Raw genomic sequence first — 18977 nt, forward strand, 5'->3', positions numbered from 1 at the left:
AATGAAAACATAATGTATCAAAATGATGGGACACAACTAAAAGCCCTTGAATGGAAAGTATACCTTTCTGTGCCATAAAAAAAACAAGAATGGTTTAAAGTCAATGATACAATTTACTATCTTAAGGAGCTAGGACAATTGGGCATACTAAATACAAAGTAGAAGAAAGGAAATAATAGACATCAGAAATCAATGAAAGAAACCCTAGTAGCATAGAGGATTACGAGCTGGACTGTTAACAGCAAGGGGATCAGTTCAAATCTACCTGCTGCTCCTCATGAGAAGGATGAGGCTTTCTGCTTCCTTTAAGATTTACAGCCTCGGAAGGCCCTATACAGGGTTGTTATGAGTAGGAACTGACTCAATGGCATACAACCACTACTATAACTATAAATCAATTCAAATACAATAAAAAAAATAGAGAATTTAAGAAGCCAAAATTAGATTTGGTGAAAAGACACAAGGGGTTCTTAATAAAATCCATAGTTTGTAGATAAGGAATCAGTTAACTAAAACACATACAGGTCCTCCCAAAGCTAATAAAAGCACTGGGAATTAACATGTAATGTAATTCTGGATTTTAGATTTTAGTAACTTCTGTTTTGCAAATATATGTTACGTAATACTCCCGGTGAGTTTCGGGTTGTTACTGTTGTCAAGTACCATTGAGTTGGTTCCGACTCGTAGCAACCTTATATAGGACTTCAGAGAAATGGTTGGTATGTTTGAACTGCTAACCTTATGGTTAACAGTCCGGTGCTTACCCTACCAACACCACACCAGGACTCCACTCACATTAATAACCACAGTGAAATGTATAAATATTCTTTTTAAAAAAAACAATACTTTTGTTATTGAGAACATACACAGCACAACATATACCAAAATTCAACAATTTCTCATTTCGAATTCAGTGATGCTGATTACATTCTATGAGTTGTACAATTCTTACCCTCTTTATCCCAAGGAGTTCCTCACCCATTAATATAAGCTCACTGCCCAGTAAGTTTTCTAATATTTATAGTTGCTGTTATCAATTTGATTCCATAAAGACAGATCTTAAAATAAATAATTACAAGTAGCATCATCTCAGTACAAGATAGGTTTTAGTAGCAAAAAAAATAAAATAAAATAGCATTATAAAACAAACTGGACTTTTAAGACATTTATTGTTCTCTTAATTTCAGAATTTTAGGAAATTAAATAAGGGCCCCTAGTGGTACAGGAAACAAGGCATCTTCCAACATGTAATTTTATAGTGAAAAAAAAAAAGTCTGATCAAACTATTCAAACACACAATAGTAAATACCGATACTCAGGTCAACACAAATTGGACTTTCAAATTAAAAAACTTCCTTTTTTACTGAAGCAAATTTCATGCAAAATATATTTGATATCCACAAAGAAGTCTAGCTAAATCCTATTTCTACAAGGAATCGCATAGCGTATTTAAAATATTCTTCACAGAAAATCTATTGACCAAATTTCTCTAGACATTATCTCAAACTCTAGGGAAACCCCCAATCCTACACACCTAATATTGAATTCTCAGGAGGGTTATAGCATGAAGAACAGTAACAGAACAGTATTAATATGAAAATTTGTAGAATGTCCTTTCAATTTCATGCAATACTCCTATGGATTCTAATTGGAGCCATGCATGCATTAAGTCAGATATTTGTACTTACTATTACTGCTACTGCTGTCATTCCTAAGGGAGTTGGCTGCAACAGGGGGTAACATAAATGGTTTTGTGACACTGACTCTGGAATCTAAATGAAAAGCAATAATTTGTCAGTGCTGCACCATGTTACATAAATTACAGAGTCCCCAAAGGTGAAGCGCAATACCAGTGAAATTTCCAGGTCTCCTCCCCAAATCTAAAGTCTTATGCAGATCCTATTTATTTCACACTGGTCCTGTAGTTTCGTTTGATTAACAAATTCAACACAGTTATATTTTAGAGCAAAGATGGATAGCTATGTTAAATATATTTTAAATAACAAATTATTATTAATTTGTCATTAAAAACAATGAAAGACAATCAAAATTAAGATTTGTTAAAGGGCTTAAGTGGGATCAAAGAAATCTTAACACCGATATAAGAAAGTGAATTTATGACCCAGAGTGAGGCCTTTAAGGATAAGATTTGAGGAGGGAACATTTAAAAGACAGACAGTAAAGAATAATACAATTTTAAATGAAAAGGTTTTAAAAAAGAAATCAGGTAAGATAAAGTGACTGATTATCTTACATAGTGTCCACTTACATACAATGCTTTAATTTGAAATTGACAAATGCTTGGCTTGCAAATTAACCAATCCACATCTTGCATGTATTTTATATTTAATCACACATGCACATATATATCTTTTTATAGTTTCACAACTATTTGATTCAGATATAGATCCTTACTTAAACATGTAAGATTCAAGCTTGGTAAATACATTGGAATTGACATGCTTGCATATCTTACCTTTCTCAGGACTTAATGTTGAAGAAAGCACACAATCACTAGTTTCAGATGTCTTACTAAAGTCTTTGAAAGCATCTATAGATCTATTAAAAATGGTAAAGAATTCTTCAGGAGTAAATAGCCTGGGTTCTGATGTTTTTATTGCATTCTAGAAATAAAAAACAAAAACAACAAAAAGCCAGAATTACATCTTTCAAATACTTTAAAGACATAACTGATGTCAATGTTGCTGTTGTTAAGTGTCACTGAGTTGGTTTCAGCTCACAGTGACCCTGTGTAGGGTTTCTGAGGCTATAAATCTTTGTGGGAGCAGAAAGCCTCATCTTTTTCCTGTGGAGTGGCTGGTGGTATAGCAATAAAAAAGTACTGCTACAAAATCACAAAAACAAAGATATCAAAACGTAAAGCTATTATTTCTTGGCACATCCTTCCCTAGGACTATACACTACTGAAGGTAGTATTCCCACCTCTCTAATCCTTTGTTGGGGACTCCTGACGTGGTGCTGTAGGATTAGCACTGGACTCTGAATGAACCACAGGTCAGCAGTTTAAACCCACCAGTTGCTCCTCAGAAACTCTATACAGGGTGGCTATGAGTTGGAACCAACTCGATGGCACATGACAACAGCAACAATCCTTTCCTGAAGAATTCTGCACTCTTCGATTTACACATCAAAACGGCAGTTTTAAAATCCCCAAGGAACTCAAATAATGTTCCTTTTAAATATTCATTGAGTTTGGGGAACCAAAAGAAGTCTGAAGGAGCAAAATCAGGATTGTTGGGTGGATGGGTTAGGGTTTCCCAGTAAGATTCTTGTAGGACACCCCTTGGTACCCTGGAAGAATAAGCAAGTGGCATTGTTCTGATGGAAACAACAAAAAAAATCATCAGTGCAACTTTCCTGGTGTTTTTGTCAACAATGCAGTTTTCAATTCTATTAAATTTCCTCATAATTAGCTCCCATGATCGTCCAGTGTCCTTCAAGAAAATCTATCGAGATTACCCCTTACTGGTCCCTGTAAAAATGTCACCATGGCCTTCTGTCTTGGATTTAACTGGCCCAACAGATACTTTTGGAAGCCACTGTTCTGATTTTGCAAATCTTTTTTTAAGGCAGCCCTGGTGTGGAGGAGTCCCGGTGTGGCGCTGTGGGTTAAGGTGCCAGACTGCAAAGTCGTTTGAATTGCAAGGTCGGCGGTTCAAGTTCACCAGATGCTCCTTGGAAACCCTATACAGGGTCGCTATGGGTCTGAACCTACTCGACGGCACTTAACAACAATAATTAGACTAAATCAAATAAAAATCCATGGCTACAGAGTCAATTTTGCCTTATAATAACCCTGTAGAGGGTTTCCAAGGCTGTACATCTTTACATGAACAGTAAGCCTCATCTTTCTCCAGGGAGTGGCTAGTGCTTACCCTACAATACTACCAGGTGCTTACAATACAATAGTCCAGTGCTTACCCTACAAAACTACCAGGGCTCCTTTAGATGCTAAGACAAGTGTATTACTGAGACAACTTGTTTGCAGTCATTCACTGATTGCAGAGACATGTTTAAACATAGAATAAACCCATCCATGTATGAAGTAGAACCCAAGTAGCAATACTTTTTGACATACCTTTGTGAATAAACCACTTAGAATAATACATAATAAATGCTACAAAAATGTTAGCTATTGTAATTTTTACTAGAATCCCTGGGTGGCGCAAAAGGGTTCATGCACTTGGTGATCAACTGAGAGGCTGGTGGTTCAATTTATAGTTTCTATGAGTCAGGATTGACTCCGGCATACAACAAAATGGCTACACTATGGATAACAGGGGAAGTGCAAGGGCTTCTTTTAGTCAATTTTCCATTTAAACATAAATGAACATTTGTAACCTACTTGCTAAATTGTGAAGACTTCCATTCTTAAATGAAATAAAGATAAAGGTGAAGAAATGCCACCTTTATACTAAGTGTTTAAGCCCTATGCTCACTTCAGTACTGCAGTGTAACTACAAAATCTTTCTGTACTCAATTTTAAAATATTTTTTTAAATTTAAAGTTTATAAATTCAAAGTTACACACATAAATATGTCCGTTTCCTCTGCCACAATTAGCATACCTTTTAGAGAAGAGTAATAAAAAAACATCTCAAGGAATAGAAGTTTACCTTAGCTGAGGATGACTCCACACACTCCACCAAGTCATCCGCAATCTTCACAAGTTTATCTATAATCGAATAATTACTCAAGCCTTCAGAAATACTTGAAAACTTGCTCAGAAGATCAGTCAAGCTGATTGTCAACTGTTTCACCATATCATTTATCCAACAATGACTAGGCTATTAAAAAAAAAAAAAGGAAATTTACATACAATAAACTTAGCACATCCTTCAAAGCCAATAATGTTTCAGTCATTGACTTCTGGACAAAGGATTTTGTTTTCCCAGTGTCTCCATGGGTCAGCAGTCAAGTTGAAGGCAGCTTGCATGAACAAGGAATCTTGGTGTGGCACTGTAGGATAAACACTGGACTGTTAACCACAAGGTCGCAAACCCACCAGCCACTCCTTGGAAATCCTATACAGGATAGTTTTGAGACCGAACTGACTAGGCGGCACTCAACAACAATAACAATAGCAACATGTTTCTAACATGTTTAACAGACTTCAAGGTTCTTCATCAATTAAAGCATATGGTATTTAAAACAAACACTATCCCCGATAGGAATGTGGTCTGGAAGAGAAACAGTTTTGTCTAGTAGTTGCATCACCTACATAATGGCCCAGTGCATAAGGAAAAAGAGTGGAACCTGGTTCAAAACTAATAAGAATTTCAAAACAGTAACAGCGGATATTAAACCCAGCATGTGGCCCTTCTAACATGGGACAAGTCCCATCACCCCCATGAAGCCAGGCCTGCCCAGCAGTTGGAAGCTCACACTGATGAGTCAGATTATCTTTGAATTCGATGCTGAATGAGAGACTATAGGCGAGCTACAATTTATTCTGAAGCTCCCTTTGTCTATAAGATGGGAATAATGGTTTCTATATAGGGTGGTTGTGATGACATAATGCAGGTAATTTAATATAAGTTGTGTGGCTGGACTCATAGTGACCCTTACAGGGTTTCCGAGGCTGTAAATCTTTACGGGAGCAGAACGCCTCATCTTTCTCCCATGGGACAACTGGTAGTTCGAACTGTTGACCTTGCGGTTCGCAGCCCAATTTGTAACCACTATGCTACCAGAGCTCCTTTGTGTAAGGGCAGCACTGTTTTAAAGTCTTCTTCCTTGAGGTATTCCCAGTACATAGCAAAGTGCCTAGTCAATTGGAATTTTTCAGAAACAAATTGCTGAATGCATGCAGCAGTGAAAAATAATGAATGAGTGAAGTAATATATTTCACACCAGTTCTGTCTATAAAAGACCCAAAATGTAAACATTTTAGGCTTTGTGCAGCAAGAAGTTAAACTGAGAATATGATGCAGGATGCATAATGAGAAGGCAGCTCTCGGTAACACAAATGGTCAATGTGCTTGGCTGCTAACTGAAGGGTTGAAGAGTTTCAGCTCACCCAGAGGCCTCTTGAAGAAAGGCTTGGTTGGCAATGCACTTCTAAAAACTCACCTATTGAATATCCTAGGCAGCACAAATTGACTATGACATACATGGGTCACCATGAGTTAAAATCTGTTTGACAGAACTAGTAATAAATATAATATTGTTGTTAGGAATTATCATCAAGTCAAGTCTGTTTCAAATGAGAGGTGGTAAATTTCCACAAAATTTGCATCAATAGAATTCAAAGTAACAATAATAATGGGATAGGATTTCTTCTGTAAAACAAGTCTTCCAGTGAGAATAATGGAATTCTTTATTTGGGGGTAAAATTTTGTTTAGTTGGAATTCTAAGCTAACATTTTTTAATCGTCAAATTGACTGCAAATGTTTGTCGATAAACACTAATATTAGCTTGTAAACTATTAAAAAATCAGGCAACAGGCCAGATTTGACCATGTGTTATAGTTTGCTGACTCTTGCTTTAAATGGTTGTCGATCAATATAGGTTTAGATTATTAGGAAAACTTCATTGTATGTAAGATTTAAAAAAATGCTGCTGCATTAATTGTTCTGAAGTTCACATACTTCCTATGCATCTTTTGGAGGGATGCAATTAGTTTATTTAGGAAGTGATTCCAGGAAGCATATGTAAGCATAAGGGAAGTAAAACAGCTTAGAGAGGAGGAAACCAATAAAGGTATATGTATGAGGGGGTTACAGTCATAAGCAACTCAGGCTCAAATCTGCTGAATCCTCTAAGGACCCACCTCAGAATTTTCCCCTCATGTGGTATGTGACCTGAGATATGTATCTCCTAGCTCCAGGTCCTTGATGCTTGAGGGTTGCTTCAGGGGTATTGATTCCTCCTCTACTTCATGTAATTTTAATGTTATCTTTTTCTTACTAAGCTCTCATGAGCAGACTGATTTGAACTCTGTTAAAATGTTACAATGGGGAAAATGAGACTATTAGTTGTTGTTGTTGTTAAGTTCCATCGAGTCAATTCCTGTAGAGTGTTTCCAAGGAGCAGCTGGTAAGCTTGAATTGCCGACCTTGAAGTTCAAACGGCTTTGCAGGCTGGCACATTAGCCCAAAGTGCCACACCAGGATTTCGGATAACATGGCCCAAATTTATTTACTTAGTAACTTATTTACTCTAAATAAAACCTGTAGGCTTTTTAATACCCATTTAACAGAGCAAGTTTAATTATTATAATACTAAACCAATCAGGAGGACTGGTGAGACAGAGTCAAATAAGCATTGAATTGCTAACTGCTTGGTTGGTGACAGTTCAAACCTACTAGCCACTACTCAGAAACCCTACATAGAGTATGAGTTTAAACCAATTCCACAGCACTTAATAATAACACCATCAATATAGCCAAAGAGGAAACAGATTTATCTACAGATAGGTAAGCCCCAATTCCTGGAAGCATTAACTCTAGTTTTAAACTTTTAGGATTGTTAACTCTAGCTTCAGATAAGCAGGAAAACAAGCCACCAAATGGAAATTAGTTCAAATGTGTACCTAGGGTATTTCAACTCATCAAAACCAAGCTCTCAAAGACTACCATGTTTCTCAGATACTTTCAGAATGGATTCCTGAGCTTTGCATTAAGTAAAAACTTATCTCAAGTACTTGCAAGTTCATGTTTGCATCATTAACAGGTTTTTTTCAAAGGTGTCATTCTGGTGCTGGTGCTGAACTGCTCAGCTAGTCACCTAAATTAAACAACAAATAAACGTGGAGAACAAGCCCTTGTCATGGAGTTGACTCGAACGCTTAGTGACCCCTGGTGTGACATTGTAGAACTGTACACCACAGGACTTGTGGCACTGTCAGATAAGCACTGGACTTCAAGGTGGGTTCGAACCACAAAGTTGGTGGTTCAAACTCATCATCAGCTGCTCCTTGGAAACCCTGTTCAGGATCGCTGAGTCAGAACTGATTTGATGACACTTAATAACAATAACAATTTTTCCAAGTAGAATGCCAGGTCTTTCTTCTGAGGTGCCTCTGGGTAAACTGAAACTTCTAACCTTTTGGTTGCACCATGCTGGGCAGCCTCTCCCCATTTGTTGTTAAGTGTTTTTGAGATGCTTCTTGATACACAGCAACACTCCTACTTGACAGACTAGAAATGCCCATAGGGTTTTCTAGGCTGCAATCTTTACAGAAGAAGATTGCCAGGTCTTTCTTCCTTGCTACAGCGAGGTGGGAACCTTAAGACTAGGAGACAAAGTACTTAACTGTTGGTTCGCCAGGTCTCCAGTTACCAAAAAGAAAAAAAACAAACAAACAAGCAAACAAACAAACAACTATTACCATTGAGTTGCCTCTGAGTGAGAGGTGAAATGCCCTAACTATTCCGAAGGCTGTAATCTTTATGGAAGCAGAATGCCCCATCTTTCTCCCACAGAGTGTCTTGTGAATTTGAACCACTAGCCTTCTGTTTAACAGCTAAAAAAAAACAACAACCAAACTACTAGGCCAATAGGGCTTAAGCCTCCATTTAGGCAATAATTCTCTTTATAATTAGTCCTATCAGCAAGAGCGAGATTGGCTAGGATGTGTGACACAACACATACAGCTCAAAATTGCATCCATATGGTAGAATGTTGTTGTTAAGTACGATCGAGTTGGTTCTGATTCAAAGCATCCCTGTTTAGGGTTTCCAAAAAGCGGCTAGGGAGTTTTAACTGTCAATCTTGCAGTTCAACTTACTTTGTGGTTCAGTGCTTATCCTATAGTGTTACTCCATATGGTGGAATTGTCATTTGTCGTTGTGTGTCACGGAGTCGGTTCCGACTCATAGCCTCCCTTGCCTAGGGTTTTCGAGGATGTAAAGTAAATCTTTAAGGGAAAGTCTCATCTTTCTTCCATAAAACTAGTAGTTTTGAACTGCTTGCTGATCTTGGGGTTAGCAGCCCAACTCATAACCATTACGCTACCAGAGCTTCTTATATGGTGTTGTTGTGTGCCGTGGAATCAGTTCCGATTCATAGTGACCCTGTACAGGGTTTCCAAAGCTGTAAATCTTTACGGGAGCAGAAAGCCTCATCTTTCTCCTGCGGAACAGTTGGTATGAATTGGGTTGGCAGCCCGATTCATAACCACTACGCTACCAGAGCTCCTTATATGGTGGAATTGTTGTTGTTGTTATGTGCCGTGGAGTATGTTCCGACTCATAGCGACCCTGTACAGGGTTTCCGTGGCTGTAAATATTTACAGGAGCAGAAAACCTCATCTTTCTGCCACGGAACAGCTGGTAGTTTCGAACTGCTGACCTTGTGGTTCACAGTCCGATTCATAACCACTACGCTACCAGAGCTCCTAAGTCTTCATCAATTAGTTCATTCTGTTATAAAATGCAAAAATTTCTGCAGCAAGTAGTTATCACATACTAATCCTTTTAAACTCCTTTATTTCATGAACATATTTGCCAAGCCTCCTCTCTAATTTCTGACACGTTTTGAACTAAAACATTCCTTTTGATTCTGTGGTCTTTGCTTTAAATGAATGGAGCTCCTTCATTATTATTTTTTAAATTCTGTTTTGTTTTCCGTCAGGTAAAACATAAAAAAGAGCTTTATTTTTTATTATTTGCTTGTTTCTTATTTTTAAACTGGGGAGCTCTGGAGTGCTTGCTACCACTTCTGTTTACCTCTATTTTCAAAGGAACTATCTATTTACATTTTGGTTCCTAGGTCCCACTTAGCTATAATAACTCCTTCCCTACCCCCTTCATTTTCACATAGCTAAATCAGTATTCTGAGAAATCAACTTTTTACAGTAAAACTTTTTAACCCCCAAACCTGTGATTTCTTATGGTTAAATCATGGAATTCCCACAACCTAATCCTAGTCCAAAGTCTGTCCTTTTATACCACAAATAATTCAGTAATTGTGGAAACGAACTTCTTAAATACTACAATGCTGAAATATCATATGTTTCTAAAGGTTTTGCAGTCTTACTTCATTCATTATTCCTTCTTGCTTGTGCTAAAATTTCCTTGGAAAATATTGTATAATATATTCAAAGTTCTATCTTTTTATCAACTTATTTAATCAGCTATGTTACCATTTTAAGATTGTTGCATTTATTACAAGTAAGATTGAGGCATGTAGAAAATATTAAATGGCAGCCCATTTTGATCTCCCTGCCTATAAAAGAGGAAACCAGTTTTGACCAGAACATCAAGCAGTTTATTTATTTTCTTTTTTAATTAAACATAGTCAATGATTTGTGAAGATAAAAAAACACACTGAGCTAAGTATTTTATTTTTGAGGTGATAGGTCTTTTTGTTTTCCAACTTTTTTTTAAGATTATGAGTGTCAAATGGTTGATTAAAGGTTGTAAAGTCAGTATGTGATTTTCCTTGGCCTTAGTAAAAGACAGTATTATCATTAGTTCTTATTTTTCAGAGAGCATTTTAAATTCAAACAGTTCTATATAAATATAAGCTCATAACATTCATTAGGAGAATGTAAAATATAAATAAGTGTCACTTTTGTTGTAGAAGAATGTGAAGGACTATGGAAGTTGGCAAAGTCACACAGAATGTCAAAGAGGTGATGTTAAGAATACCTTTCATATTCTTAAAGTAAGTATAACTTGTTTTGTTCACCCATATACACAATTTCCAAAAGAAGAAATATAGTCCTTGCTTTGAAAAGGAAAACCTCATCTGGATTTTCCTTGATTCCAGATTCTTTCTCAATTTCTTGGTAGTTGCTTTCTTGGTAACTTCTATCTTACAGTTTCTAATTCTAGCTAGGATTCCCTGGGTGGTACAAACAGTTATGTGCTTGACTACAACCCCAAACGGTGATGGGTTAAACCCACTGAGAGGCAGCTTAGAAGAAATGGTTGTCGTTCTGTTTCTGAAAGGTCACAGCCTTGACTGTCCTCTGGAGGCAGCGATACTCGGCAACACATGGACAGAGTGGCCATGTGTTAGAGCTGGATGTGGTTTAGCGAAGTCCTAGTGTGATGCTGTAGGAAAGGTGCAGGATTGGCAAGGTCAGTTTGAACCATAAGATGGACAGTTCAAACTCACCATTAGCATCTCAGAAACCCTATACTGTGTCAAAGTAAGTCAGAAAAGACTTAACAGCACTTAACAACAACAACAATAGATGCGATGTACAATAGGTACACATTTCAGAATGTGAACTGAATCAATGGTGTGGAACCAGCAGCTTTGATCTCTAGCATGCCATTGCTACTAAGACTTGGTTAAAAGTTGTAAACGTCTCTAGGGATCTTAAAGTGTCATTAGCGCTAATGCAATGCCTTAACTAAATAAAAAATGCAAAAACACAAATTAAAAGTATTCTATGTCTTTGCTGGTTGCTGGGATGTGGGGGTGGGGTAAGGGGAGGGAGGGAAAGGTGGAACACAGGGTAGGGAATAGACACAGGATAGTTTGAGTGCTGGGGAGGGGGGCAATATACAAGAAGGGAGAGGGGAATGGAAGAACAAAGCAGATGGTAGAACACTTAGGCAGGTTTGCAAGGGCTAAGTGGGACAGAGGTAAAGAATGATGTATGCATAACCTTGGAACTACAGGGCTCTGAGATACAGGGATTGAGACATGATTGGAATGGGTAAAAGGGGACAAATGATGTTAAGATGCTTGGCTGTCTTTTGAATCTTGGTTTCTCTTGCATACCATTATAAAATAAACACTTGAGGGGAAGAGAAAGGAATAGCCAGAAAATTCACCATAGAAAGCTTGTAAGTCCATCTTCTACCTAGAACTGACTGGAATACCTAAAATGGGGCTACAACGTGCCCAGTGAAGGAGGGCCTTTGCATTACATAAGGCCATTGGTGGAATCCTGAACAGCATCCAGAATCTTCAGAGGTGGGAAATTTCCACTTGAAAGGATGGGCAGACCAGCCTGGAGAGGCTAGAAGAACAGAAGATACTTCTTGAAAGAAAGACCAACCAACAGGAAACATACAAAACAATATAGACAGACCGACTATTACTACAAGAACAAGCAAGTTGCTTGCCCAGGAGACATCAAGGCAAGTGGTAGGGTCCCTTTAGAGCAAACCCCCTTCAATGGGAATACACCCTCTGATTGGTGACCCAAAAAGGGGAAGTGAGGGAAAAACAGCAATGAAGCTGCAAGCTAAGCCCTACAACGTTTAATAGACTCCTGTGAACCTGGGTGGAGACCTGGTTGGCCAGCAGTATGGCAAGACCTGGGGACTCTTGGAACCAGAGTCAGTGACATAGCCACAGAGGACTAGAGTAGAGAGTGAAGCATCCAGCTGATAAGAAGACACACACTTGCAGATAATACCCACTTGACCTGGCTTCAATGACTGGATGATCAGAGCTCAACTAGAAGAAGAAAGAATAGGAAAAAAAGAGTTATCTGATACAATTTGATGAACTTGACCTACACCTACGGATGCAGTAGCTCAAAAGAGGGAACAAATCTTTACAGCTAAGGGCATTCCCACCCCCTCGATCCACAGAGTAGACAGGGATGGGCAACTTGGACACTGGCTACCCAAAGTGGGGGGGGGGGCTACAAAGGCAAGTAGTGACTGGCTTACAAGCTTTCAAGAGGAAGCCTAGTCTACAGGGAGTGAAGGTAGTATCCAATCTGTCTAGGTGGGGCTAATGAAAGGAAATGTGAATAGGTCTCTTGTGATACAATAGTGAATCATTGTTATGGGGAGTGATTAACTTTGCAGTCTAGGAGCGGAGGTCCCTGGGACCATCAAGTGAGAATAGTGGAGAGCAGGACCCTATCCAGAGAAGCAGTGACACCAGAGATGGAGGTAGAGACGATGACGTGGAGAGATGGAGCAGCTGGGGACTTTAGACACAGAGAGGGGCTGCGTGCTGATGACTGGGGGGCAGGCTTGTAGGGTATACCCTTTGGTTGGTTGATGATGCATGGAGGGGATTGTAACCATGAAAATGAAACGATATATGATAGAATGAATATAAAACTAATGTTCTCCCATGTAAACTATCACACAATTCATCATAAAACATTTTCAAAAAACTAAAGTGTGAGACCATGTTGGTCTACATGTAAGTGGAAGAGGGGGAAAAGCAGTAATGAAGATATGAGCTGAGTTTGACCACATTCCATAGACTCTTATTGACTTGGCAATGAGAGAGGGAAGAGGTAGGGCTGGTTGGTCCAAAGTGTGGTGAGACCTGGGGACTCCTGAGGCCATGGACAAAGACATAGCCATGGAGGGCTAGAGCTGAGAGCGAAGCATCCAGTTGATATGAACTAGGGGGAGAAGCACAAGAACACCCAAATTTGTAGATGGTACCCATTTGACCTACCTCCATGGCTTGATGATCAGAACTCGACTAGCGGAAGATTAAAAAAAAATTGATAAAGAAAACAAGTATAAATTACTACAATTTTTTTTAACATGACCCATACTTATGGGTGTAATAGCTCAAAATACCAACTGAGAGGGAAGCAGTCTTCACATGAAGTATCAATCCTATGGCCTACTTGGCTACCTAAAATGAGGGGGTGATAAAGGCATGAAGTGACTGGCTTGAAAGTTTTCAAGATGGAGTTTGCAGAGGAAGGTATTCAATAGTTTTCATCTTGTCTAGATGGGTCTGGTGAAAAGAGATGGGGATAAGATTCTTATGATTCAACAGTGAGTAACTGTTACCATGACTAATTGCAACTGTCACAACTGTAAAGGTAGAATTTTGAAACAAAACGGGAAGCTGTTAATCTTACCATCCAGGAACAGAGGACCCTAGGACCATCAAGGGAGAAGAGCAAGAGCAGAATGTGTGCCCCTATCTGGAGAGGCAGTAACACCAGAGATGGAGGCAGAGATGAAGACATGGAGAGAGGGAGCAGCTGAGGATTCTAGACTCCTGGAAAGAGGAAGACTAAGTGCTGGAGGCCAGTAGGCATGCTTACAGAATATGCCCTTCTGTTGTTTAAATTGTTATATATTCCTGAGTGTTTTTGTGTACATCCTGCCCCTCACAAAAACAAACAAACAAACAAAAAAGAGGGAATAGAAGCAAATACTGTTAAATTATGATGCATGGACGAGATTGTAATCATTGCAATGAAACAATCAGTTTAAAACCGATGTTTTCCCATGTAAACTATCACTCAATTCACAATAAAACTTAAAAAAAAAACACGTATTCTATGTATAACGAGAGTTCTGGTGTGCACTGGACTGGGAGGCTGATTTGAATCACAAGGTTGGCGGTTTAAGCTCACCAGCTGCTCCTTGGAAACCTTATACAGGGTTGCTATGAGTCAGAACTGACTCGATGGGACTTAACAACAACAACAAAATATATAACCAGGAATATGACTGCTCCCAAAACTAACAGGTCCCTGGGTGAGTCAACAGATTGGTTAGCACTAGATTGCGCTAACCAAGACTGACAGTTCAAACCCATTCAGTGGCATTGTGAAACAAAGGCCTGGTGAGCTGATTCTGTTAATGATTAATGCTAATTAAGGTACAGTTATTGTTCTCTTCATGTGTGGAAGAAAGAAGAGTGATAAGAAGTGAAGATGCTTGCAATCATCTTGTCCAACGGACTAATGCAACATGTGAACATCAGTCTCCATGACTCTAAGACCAGAAGAAATGACTGGTACCTAGCTACCACTACCAACCAACTACTCTGAAAGGGGTCATAGTAGAAGGTCCTGCATAGAGCAACGTAATGCCTGGAACAAAACTCAAAACTACTTAAAAAAAAAAAAAGAGCGGGCTTACTGGTTAGCAGGAGACTGGAAGAACCTGAGACTGTGACCCTCAACTACCCTTCAGGTCTGGAAAGGAACTCCCCCTCATTCAGTTTAGTAGTTGCTGTTGTTGATAAGTGCCATCAAGTCAGTTCTGACCCACAGAGACCCTGTATAGGGTTTCCAAGGAGCAGCTGGTGAACTTGAACCACTGACCTTGTAGTTCAAACTAACTTTGCATTCTGGGGCATTAGACCACAATACCACACCAGGACTCCAGAGATAGGCATATAGGGGAACAATAACACTAGTAAGACATGCTCACTAGGAATGATGGAACGGTCAGTCACTCGAAGTCAACTGTGGCAACAGGTACCTAAAGTACAATGGTGAGAAGGCTGGTGAGAAGGGATGGGAAGGTGGGGGAAAAGAGAAAGCCACAGGGAGGAAGCAGGATATTGCTACCTAGAGGGGATTCCAATCACTGAGATGAAACAAAGTGTATGATTTGCTGAATTTAAAACTGATGATCTTGTATGTAAACCTTTACTCCATTCAAACAAACAAAAAACTGAAGTCCAAAAAAACCCTTTGGTGCAAAGACGTACTCTCACAGGGATGCCATAGGTTGGATTCCACTCAAAGGAAATAGGATTCTTGGTTTTCATATTGATAAAAATATCCATGCACATTTAAAGGCCAAATGTGTATTTAAAATCAATTACAGATGAATTCCAAATGATGTGTGGCAATGTACCTCTGAGGTCCTAGAAGTGACAATTTTCAAACAGCTGAAATAAACTGTGTGCTTTTAAGGATATGCTGGAGACTTGCTAAATCAATCATGCTTTCACCTATCTACCCTCTGCTTCATTCAAGAAACCGTTCTGGCTTACTGATAGAAAAAATTGATACAACACTATTCTGCATGGTTTGAGGTAAGAGCAGTAAGCATAAACTTTTTAAAATTAGAAGGTGAAGTGGACAAAATACATTATACCATTTCATCCTTGGCTTACTTGGTAGCTTTCCTTTTGGTAGCTATTCTTAGCTACTTGAGCACTTCCTTACTGGGCCCAAGGCTGGTAACTGCCTGGCGAAAGAGTGAGCTCTCTACAAGAGTTGGCGAAATATCAGAGATAGTGTGAGAGAAAAGTCCTGGCTCATAAACTGTGTGAAGCCTCAGAGGAAAATTCACTAGGAGTCATTCGCCTACTCTAACTTACCTAATTACCAGCATTAGCGCTCAACTTGAATGGTTTGGTTTGGTTTTCTTTAATGTTTGTTAAACATCAGCGATGCCAGAATCAGAGAGAGGTATGAATGCCCAGGGCAGGAAGCATTCCATTCTCTCTTGTGCATCCAGTACAGACCTCCTAGTTGAACATTCAACAACATCCAGAGCCATTTCATTGGAATCACAGTATTTTAGATCTGAAATACTGGAGGCCATCTGATATAATCCCACCAATTTCATAAATGGGAACCAAAGCCTGGAACAGTGAAGCAATTTGTCTTAAGTTTATACATCAAATGTAAAAGAGAAACCGGTTTTGAACCCAGAACTCCCAATCAATTGCCTAGTTTTTAAATTTTTTGTTTTAATCAGTGTTGTTGTTGTTAAGTGCCTTTGAGTTGGTTCTGACTCATGGAGACCCCATATAGAAATAAATGATACAACACTGTTCTGCATGGTTTGGGGTATAGATACCTGTATAGTGTTTCCAAGGAGCAGATGGTGGGTTTGAACTGCATATCCTACAGTGCCACATAGTTAAAGCAGAGTTCCCAGGTGGTGCAAATAGTTAACTCATTGGACTGTTAATGGAAAGGATGTAAGTTCATGTTCGCCTGGTGGTGAGTCCACCCAGTGGACTGAAAAAGGAAGTAAAGTCTGGTAATCTACTCTCGAAAAATCAATCACTCAATGTTCTATGTAGTACGGTTCTGCCTTGATACACATGGGGTTGCCATGAATCAGAATTGCCTCAACAGCAACTGGTTTTTATAGTCAAAGGACACAGGGCTGAGATATTTCCGCTGCATTCACCCTGACTCATCTGGCTTCATATCTGGGCATAGACTCACTGGTCTTCCAACTCAATTAAGTGTTCTCTTAGTAAAAGAAATGGCTTTTCCTGTCTCAATTTAGCTCATCCAGAGTCTTACTCATGAAAGAAAAATTCTCCAAGTAATCAAGACGACCAAAACAACAAATGCCAATTGTCACTAGTGGACTTTATCACCCCTTTCTTGTTTTCGCACTCCTTGCTCGAATGCTGAACATTCCCCTGACTCTAAGTAACATTCTATATGCAGGCAAACTTAAACAATCCCAATAACACAATTTGTAAACTGTAACACTTTGTGCTCACATAACTAGTGTACGCTCTCCAACTGAAGATCTTAGCTCCCTTTGGATAAGATGGGCTTATTTTTATCGTCTTCCTAAACAATTACTTTGGGTTTTCTGTGTTCACTTTAGACTTTCACCTTTGCATTTTCTTGTTTGAATTAAAGTGATGTAGAAACCTCAACTCTGATTAGAATAGTAATCAACCCAAACAGTATGAATCTGTGTTATTTCCTAGGGCAAGCCTATAAATGGCCACTAACACAGACTCAAAATAGCAAAAGAGGAAGAACAGTCTGAGGAGGTGAGAGCTACAATGACAAACTCGAGGACCTGTTTCTAGTCCCAGTGCTGGAGATTCACTTCATGATTTTAGACAAAACATTTGATCTATCCTGGGTTCCCAATTCTCTATCTGTAGAATTAGGGTTTTAGACTGCTAAACGCCAGGTAGGCAGTTCAAACCCACTAGGCTGCTCTTTGGAAGAATGACGAGACTTTCTGCTCCCATCAAGACGTAGACGCTCAGTCAGAAATGACTCGATGCAGTAAGTTTGATTTGGGGATTTCTAAACTCTGCTGCCCAACATGGCATGCACTAGTCACTAGGAATAATTAATAAATAGAAAATAAGACAAAGATCATCAATGAAGCAGTGACAGAGTATGTGTTGTCCGCTTTCAGATTCTAATTACAAAACACATATGTTTACTGCTTTCCTCCCAATTCATGCAGAATAATGTTGTGTCAAATTGCTTCAGTTAATAAACCAAAAATCACCCTGAAATACAGTTAATGTGATTGAGGAGTTAAAATTTTTAATTTTATTTAACTTTAGTTTGTTTTAATTTTTAAATCTATACTGGAAATCATCTAAGTACACTTAAAATAATGTCAGTATGTGAATCACATTTTCAACTGTAAGTTTTATGAAAATTTAACTAAAGAATGGAATCCTGGTGTGGTGCTGTGGGTTAGTGGGCTAGACTCCAAGGTCGGTTTGAACCACAAGGTCAGTGGTTTCGGCTAACCAGCCCCTCCTTGGAAACCCTATATAGGGCTGCTATATAGGAACCGACTTGACAGTACTTAACAACAATTAGAGAATAAGAGTCTCTCGAATACTTAATTTCATCTGTTTCTCTTTACCTTTTTTTTTTTTAATGTGGCTATTAAAATATTTAAATTACACCTGTGACTTGAATTCTATTTCTACCAGACAGCACTGGTTTATATGTTCTGAAACATATCTTAATCTAAACAATATTAATGTTGCTGTTGTTGTCAAGTGCTGATGAACTGGTTCCAACTCATATCGACCCTATATAGGGTTTCTGAGGAATGACTGGTGAGTGTGAACTGCTGATTTTGCAGTTCTCACTCAACTTTCAGTCCAGTGCTTATCCTGCAGCTCCATAACAGGGCTCCAATATTGACAGGGGCCCCAGTGTTATACTTCGAGTTCGCAAAACAGTCATTTAAAAACAGTGTTGAGTGTAATATTTTATGTTTTTAACTACCATTTTACACTTTTCCTTAGAAATAAATGCTTTCTTATTGTATTAGAGGTAGAAAGATATATACTGATTTGTCTACTTGGCTGACTTCTTCCATTTCTGTTGGAAGTGCCCCAATTCACATTGAGAGTGGAGAATACTCAGGATACATGCAGTGACCACAACTGATTAATCGGATGTGAATGGGCACCTGAATCAATGGACCAATCAGGATGTCCTTCCCCAGAACTGATGGTGGCAATTTGTTGTTGTTAAGTACCATCAAGTCAGTTCTGACTCATAGCGACCCTGTATAAGTTTTTCAAGGAGCAGCTAGTGGGTTTGAACCACCACCCTTATGGTTAGCAGT

At 38.8% G+C, this 18977-nt stretch overlaps 1 protein-coding gene across 2 annotated transcripts in view; it reads right to left on the reverse strand.

Annotated features, from left to right (window-relative positions):
* The window catches only part of KITLG (KIT ligand), a 126283-nt gene that overhangs the window by 26754 nt on the left and 80552 nt on the right, over positions 1-18977 (reverse strand). Inside the window, exons 4-6 of one of the 2 annotated variants that reach the window (XM_006870706.1) lie at positions 4637-4807; positions 2477-2624; positions 1689-1772 (exon numbers count right to left, since the gene is read on the reverse strand). In XM_006870706.1, coding sequence (XP_006870768.1) covers positions 1689-1772; positions 2477-2624; positions 4637-4807 — 403 coding nt within the window. The remainder of the gene's footprint in view (positions 1-1688; positions 1773-2476; positions 2625-4636; positions 4808-18977) is intronic. The other variant, XM_006870707.1, reaches the window with a different exon arrangement.

Source organism: Chrysochloris asiatica, unplaced genomic scaffold, assembly GCF_000296735.1.
Source record: "Chrysochloris asiatica unplaced genomic scaffold, ChrAsi1.0 scaffold00149, whole genome shotgun sequence".
Lineage (NCBI taxonomy): Eukaryota > Metazoa > Chordata > Mammalia > Afrosoricida > Chrysochloridae > Chrysochloris > Chrysochloris asiatica.